Below are 7,500 nucleotides of genomic sequence, written 5' to 3'. Positions count from 1 at the left end.
ACTTACGGCTGCCTGGAAGGAAGACATTAACGAGGTTTTAATTGGATGACATGTATGAGGTCCTCGAGAAAGGATGTGTGACATTCCTTTGAGCAGTTACTATGGCAACGAAGCGATAACCCCAGGCTCGTGTGCATGTATAGATAGTAGAATTTGAATGAGCACTAATGTAAACACATTCAGAAGGAGGAGAAGTATCTGAATTGATGTCATTCATGGAACATTATATATGTGACATTTGTCATATTTGTCACCTGTAACGACCAACGCTCCCATTCAGCAGCTCGTATTTACAGCAGATCCAGTGGGACTTGAACACATCATCATCATGTGCCATTGAGGTTATTCACTCGAGTCACTACTAGTGTGAATCACACCTAAACGGCACATGGTATGAACCAAAGCATGTGGAAGCACACGGACACTGTGTGTGTGTGTGTGTCTGTGTGTGTGTGTGTGTGGTTGTGTGTGTCTGTCTGTCTGTGTATATGTGTGTATATGTGTGTGTGTGTGTATATGTGTATATGTATATATGTGTGTGTGTGTGTGTGTGTGTATATGTATATATATGTGTGTATGTGTGTGTATATGTGTGTGTATATGTGTGTATATGTGTGTGTGTGTGTGTGTGTGTGTGTGTGTGTGTGTGTGTGTGTGTGTGTGTGTGTGTGTGTGTGTGTGTGTGTGTGTGTGTGTGTGTGCACGCCGTGTCCTTCAGCCCATGAGTACCTGTGAGAGGGGGGAGTGTGAGGGGGGAGAGAGAGCGCCCGTGGGCTTCGGTCTGTCTCGGGTTCTCGTGCTCTCCTGAGGAGCCGCCCTGCAGCAGCGACACACTCTTCCCCGTGCACACGTTCTCCAGCTCCGTGTACACGCCTGTCATCTACGGGCGGAGGCACCATCAGCTGGTTAGCACGCCGTCGCTGCCACGCATCACCGTGAAGGTCTGCTGTTTCAGGGACAGGTTGACTGCAGCCACACATGAGAACTTGGTAGCATGTGTTGGATTCCCATAATGAAGAGCAGACCTTCAGATGATGCAGGCCAGAAAGCACAGAGAACATCAGGAGCATCATTGTGCCAGCCGAGCAGCGAGGCTGCAGCCGCAGGTATACCTACATGGTTGAGGTCGGGGGACTCGGGGAAGGAGGTTCCATCTCCGGACTGCCTCTCCTCCGGACTCCCGGATTCATCCACATGAATTCCTACAGCACAGTGAGGCATGAAGAGTGACACATAAGCCTCCTCCTTCCATCCACCTCCACCCAGAGGAGGAAGAGGATGAAGTAGAGCAGCGTGGAGGAGCCAAAGACAGACGCTTGGCTCCATGTTAGCGATGGAACACAGAACCTGGCAGCTTCTACACATCACAGCTGAGATATGAATGGATGAATGTATGATGGATGTTTTACCTGTAGAAGATCTTCACAAATGAATCACAAACTGGAGATTTCATAACAAAGCTAAAATGATTCACTTTACAGTCGGCATTCAATCTGTTGCTGGTGTTTTGGTTTTGACGCAGCAGGAAGAAGTTGGGAACACAACGCTGCCATGTTGCTATGGTTAGCATGCTAGTTAGCGAGGTTTTAAAGGTTTAAACACACTAACGGAAAGCGAAACAGCTCCTCTCAAAGAGATCATCATGTCTGTTCAGTTGAGAGTGTTTCTAATTTGAGGGAGAAGTATTTGATCCATAAGTCTACTGTTGAGGATTTGAGCTACAGGTAATCCTTGTTGCCGTGGTTACCCATTCCCAGGTGAGTCCCGATGATGCAGTCGTCAGAGCTCCTCTCCCGGACGATGCCGCGGTACGACGTGCCCGTCACCCGCATGGAGCTGCTCCGTCGGTGCTGCTCTGAGCCTCCGTCAGGCTCCAACACCGCTGTAAGACACACACACACACACACACACACACACACACACACACACACACACACACACACACACACACACACACACACACACACACACACACACACACACACACGGCGCTTCGATCCATGACAAGGAAAGGTGTTTGTCTACCTCACATGTAAGTCTCTAACGAGCAGCCTGCTGAGGCGGTGTGTGTGGTTCCGGGGTTTGAGGGCTCACCGCTGCTCTTGAAGCCCAGGAAGCGGGACAGCTTCCCCTGGCAGCGCTCCTGTTCGTCGTACGTCAGCAGCTGGTAGACAAACTGCCAGATCAGCTGTTTGGCCGGCGTGTCCAACACCGGGAAGACGTCTACTATCAGAGTGTCCACATTCCTGTCAACACACAATGTTCACATCTGTATACAACCAACCCCTTCATGCCGTGTGATGTCAGTATTCAGCTTCATATATATTCTCTCTGTAATGAGAGCCAAGCATGAGACACGGCATGGAAACGGAGTCTGAAAAGGTAGGAGGATAAGAGGGGTGTCGCTTTAGTGGGAGTTATGCCTTCGGGGGCTTATAGGCATACTGCAGGATAAAATCTATGTGTTTGTTGCTTCTAATCCTGCAGCGTGACATGTTTGAGGATGTGAGAGCTGCATCCATCTCGTCCTGCAGGAAACATTGTGTCTCATCACATTCTCTGCCGCTCTCTTCCACCTGCATTGAGACCTCAGCAGGCTCGTGAACCCTGAATACAGGATAAGCGGTAGACAATGGATGGATATATATTTAGGATGGTAAAAACACCGTTTCCAGGGCAACAGCTATGTTTGCATCAGTGTAAACCAGCTAGTTCATGAACTTTAAGTCTCTTACTAACATTTGGAGCTGCCAAGCTAAATCACTGATGTCCCCGAGTATTTTAAAGAATTCTTCTCTCCTCGCTTCATTGTCAGCTCTCTTACATCCCTTTAACACTGATATATTATTATATATATATAATATGTATAGAGCCTCTCCGTCCCACTGACCTGTGCTGGAAGAAGGTCTCCAGGGACTTGCAGACCGTGTACCTCTCCTGGATGGTCAGCAGGTGCTCTAGCTGCTGACTGAAGGTCCGCCCGTGGACTTTGATGCTCGGTGGAAGGATCTCTGCCACCCACTGCAGAGAGCTGAGAGCTGGAGACCTGCAGACATGGAAGCAGACTGTCATTATGTTGTATATTATGTTAGAGTATTGTTCTGACCCCTTATTGTTGTTGCTTGTGCGTTACCTGGAGCGTGGTAAGGGGGTGACAGCCAGGCTTGGAGAGTCCTCGGGGTCAGTCTGGTCCGAGGAGAACTCTGACGGGCCCTTCTCCACCACCAGAGTGGGCATGGCCCCGCTGCCCTGAAGCATGGACACCACCTTCTCATGGGAACAGTTCCTACAGTGAAGAGAGAGCAGCAAGTCCATGACGGATCATGTCATTGAGATTAAAATGTTTGGCCGGGTTAGGGTTGGCGTTCGGGTTAATTCCTTTTTTTTTATTTTGGCTGTATCTCCGGAAACGGTAAGTCGTAGGTACCCGTGTGCTCAGAGGGGTCAAATTAGGTCAGACGCCACCCAGTCCCGAGTCTCTACGACCCTTCGTTCCTGAGATACAAGCAGAAATGTGAAAATTGGGGTTTGGGGTTAGCGTTGGGGTGTTCCCCATTTTTATTTCTAGGAACAAGAGACATTAGAAACGGAAGAGACATCTTCCAAAAACATGTTAGCATGCACCAGAATGTGGGAACTTTCATTCCAAAATGTTATGGGCGAGGTCCCCCAGACCCCCGCCTATACAGGACCCCCCACATATCAAATGCTGCTGACGCCCCTGCCCACACCACATAATAATATATAAAACAAAATAATGTAAAACACATGAATGTTTTTAAATGTTCTACATTCCAGTAGATCCCATACACCACGGTTCTGTCAACAGGACACTGAAAGCTCCAACATGTGTTATTGTCTCTCTGGTGAGCAACTGATTCCAGATCTGCTGCTGCAGAGTTATCAGGGACCAATCAGGCGAGTCCACCCGCAGCCATGGGAACAGCTCTGCCACGTCTCCCATGGCTGGCAGGGTGGCAGAATGAGCAGTTATGTTTCTCCACACAGCTCCGGGTGCATTGGCTGACACATCACACATCCTATAAATGCAATTCAATTCCATCCACGCTGGATCTCTGATCTGCACTCCCACACTCTGAACACCAGGAGGCAGAAGGTCAAGACAAGGAGGACTCCTCCCACCAGAACTGTCCTGCTGTGTTCACGTGCACCAGCACATGTATTCATGTATTCATCCTGTACCCGCAGACACACATGTATTCATGTATTCATCCTGTACCCGCAGACACACATGTATTCATGTATTCATCCTGTACCCGCAGACACACATGTATTCATGTATTCATGCTGTACATGCAGACACACAGATGCATTCATGTATTCATGCTGTACCCGCAGACACACATGTATTCATGTATTCATCCTGTACCCGCAGACACATGTATTCATGTATTCATCCTGTACCCGCAGACACACATGTATTCATGTATTCATGCTGTACATGCAGACACACAGATGTATTCATGTATTCATCCTGTACCCGCAGACACACATGTATTCATGTATTCATGCTGTACATGCAGACACACAGATGCATTCATGTAACATGCTGTACCCGCAGACACACATGTATTCATGTATTCATCCTGTACCCGCAGACACATGTATTCATGTATTCATCCTGTACCCGCAGACACACATGTATTCATGTATTCATCCTGTACCCGCAGACACATGTATTCATGTATTCATCCTGTACCCGCAGACACACATGTATTCATGTATTCATGCTGTACATGCAGACACACAGATGTATTCATGTATTCATCCTGTACCCGCAGACACACATGTATTCATGCTGTACATGCAGACACACAGATGTATTCATGTATTCATCCTGTACCCGCAGACACACATGTATTCATCCTGTATTCATGCTGTACCCGCAGACACACATGTATTCATGTATTCATCCTGTACCCGCAGACACATGTATTCATGTATTCATGCTGTACCCGCAGACACACATGTATTCATCCTGTACCCGCAGACACACATGTATTCATCCTGTACCCGCAGACACACATGTATTCATGTATTCATGCTGTAAACGCAGACACGCATGTATTCATCCTGTACCCGCAGACACACATTCATGTATTCATGCTGTACCCGCAGACACACATGTATTCATGTATTCATCCTGTACCCGCAGACACGCATGTATTCATGTATTCATGCTGTACCCGCAGACACGCATGTATTCATGTATTCATCCTGTACCCGCAGACACACATGTATTCATGCTGTACCCGCAGACACGCATGTATTCATGTATTCATCCTGTACCCGCAGACACGCATGTATTCATGTATTCATCCTGTACCCGCAGACACGCATGTATTCATGTATTCATCCTGTACCCGCAGAAACACATGTATTCATGTATTCATCCTGTACCCGCAGACACATGTATTCATGTATTCATCCTGTACCCGCAGACACACATGTATTCATCCTGTACCCGCAGACACACATGTATTCATGTATTCATCCTGTACCCGCAGACACATGTATTCATGTATTCATCTTGTACCCGCAGACACACATGTATTCATCCTGTACCCGCAGACACATGTATTCATGTATTCATCTTGTACCCGCAGACACACATGTATTCATGTATTCATCCTGTACCCGCAGACACATGTATTCATGTATTCATCTTGTACCCGCAGACACACATGTATTCATCCTGTAACCGCAGACACACATGTATTCATCCTGTACCCGCAGACACGCATGTATTCATGTATTCATCTTGTACCCGCAGACACACATGTATTCATGTATTCATCTTGTACCCGCAGACACACATGTATTCATCCTGTACCCGCAGACACACATGTATTCATGTATTCATCCTGTACCCGCAGACACACATGTATTCATGTATTCATCCTGTACCCGCAGACACACATGTATTTGTGTATTACTCCCTCCATTCTGGCTCTATCCTCTGGATTACTAATACTTCCATCAGTGTAAGAGTTTTTACATGTTGTTGAGGGTTTATTTCAGAGACTCTCGTTGTCTCCTGAGGATGACCGGCCTGAAGCTGACGCAATGCAGCTCTGCTCCGAGACGATGAAATGATGATTATAGGGAAACTATAAACCAGAATAAAAGCTTCACACATTCTGTGATGGATTATTTGGCACAGTGAAAGGTTTTGTCATAGCAGCAGATGGATTCTCCGGGAGGAGAACAAGCTTTTTCTAAATATACTTTGGACGGTAGGTAGGGACACAATACTACTACAACTCCTGCTAATAATAATCTCATACCTCATGTCCAGTCCATTGAGGAAGAGGATCCGGTCCCCCGTCTTCAGGCCACACTCCTCAGCAGGACTATCTGAGTGGAGACAGATGGTAGGAGATCAAACATCACCGGCTAACAAGGTGCTCTGAGCAGCAAGATGGTGACTAATGTGCTGCTGTCAATCTGACAGCAACACAGCTCGCCAACACGCCAGATGATCTCCGTGCTGAATGCTCATTACATAAGGAAGCAGTCAAAACAATGTGTTCTGCTCTGTCTTCCACCATCGCCTCCTCATCTGTCATCTCACTGCTCAGCGTTCCCCACATCAACGCCGAGTCATCACTTGTCTTGTTTGGATTTAACAAACTCTTCATGTGATCAAGCAGAAACTTTAAATCCCAGAGCTTGATACGTTCTCATCAATAAAGGATGTCTAGCTTCAGATGAGAGACATCCATCTCCACCAGGCCTCCACCAGGCCTCCATCATCTCCACCATCTCCACCAGGCCTCCACCATCTCCACTAGGCCTCCATCATCTCTATCAGGCCTCCACCATCTCCATTAGGCCTCCACCATCTCCACTAGGCCTCCACCATCTCTATCAGGCCTCCACCATCTCCACCAGGCCTCCACTAGGCCTCCACCATCTCTATCAGGCCTCCATCATCTCTATCAGGCCTCCACCATCTCCATTAGGCCTCCACCATCTCCATCAGGCCTCCACCATCTCCATCAGGCCTCCACCATCTCCATCAGGCCTCCACCATCTCCATCAGGCCTCCATCATCTCTATCAGGCCTCCATCATCTCTATCAGGCCTCCATCATCTCTATCAGGCCTCCACCATCTCCATTAGGCCTCCACCATCTCCATCAGGCCTCCACCATCTCCATTAGGCCTCCACCATCTCCATCAGGCCTCCACCATCTCCATTAGGCCTCCACCATCTCCATCAGGCCTCCACCATCTCCATCAGGCCTCCACCATCTCCATCAGGCCTCCACCATCTCTATCAGGCCTCCACTATCTCTATCAGGCCTCCACCATCTCCATCAGGCCTCCATCATCTCCATCAGGCCTCCACCAGGCCTCCATCATCTCCACCATCTCTATCAGGCCCACTGAGTCAGTCCGCTCTGCAGCAGCAAATGATGGTGGGATGGGATGGTGGGCGGGAATAGTGCAGTCATCATCAAATACGCACACGCAC

The 7,500-nt window shown here is 48.2% G+C and overlaps 1 protein-coding gene across 1 annotated transcript in view; it reads right to left on the bottom strand.

The window, feature by feature from the left end:
- The window catches only part of grid2ipb (glutamate receptor, ionotropic, delta 2 (Grid2) interacting protein, b), a 32,459-nt gene that overhangs the window by 10,271 nt on the left and 14,688 nt on the right, over positions 1 to 7,500 (bottom strand). Inside the window, 8 exon segments of the mRNA XM_084039547.1 lie at positions 1 to 12; positions 730 to 880; positions 1,117 to 1,202; positions 1,748 to 1,882; positions 2,095 to 2,246; positions 2,891 to 3,046; positions 3,134 to 3,286; positions 6,309 to 6,378. The exon segment at positions 1 to 12 is cut by the window's left edge and continues 290 nt beyond it. Coding sequence (XP_083895673.1) covers positions 1 to 12; positions 730 to 880; positions 1,117 to 1,202; positions 1,748 to 1,882; positions 2,095 to 2,246; positions 2,891 to 3,046; positions 3,134 to 3,286; positions 6,309 to 6,378 — 915 coding nt within the window.

Source organism: Eutrigla gurnardus, assembly GCF_963514095.1.
Source record: "Eutrigla gurnardus genome assembly, chromosome: 22".
Classification (NCBI taxonomy): domain Eukaryota; kingdom Metazoa; phylum Chordata; class Actinopteri; order Perciformes; family Triglidae; genus Eutrigla; species Eutrigla gurnardus.
Note: the sequence above shows the minus strand (reverse complement) of the source record. Positions and strands in the feature narration are given on the sequence as shown.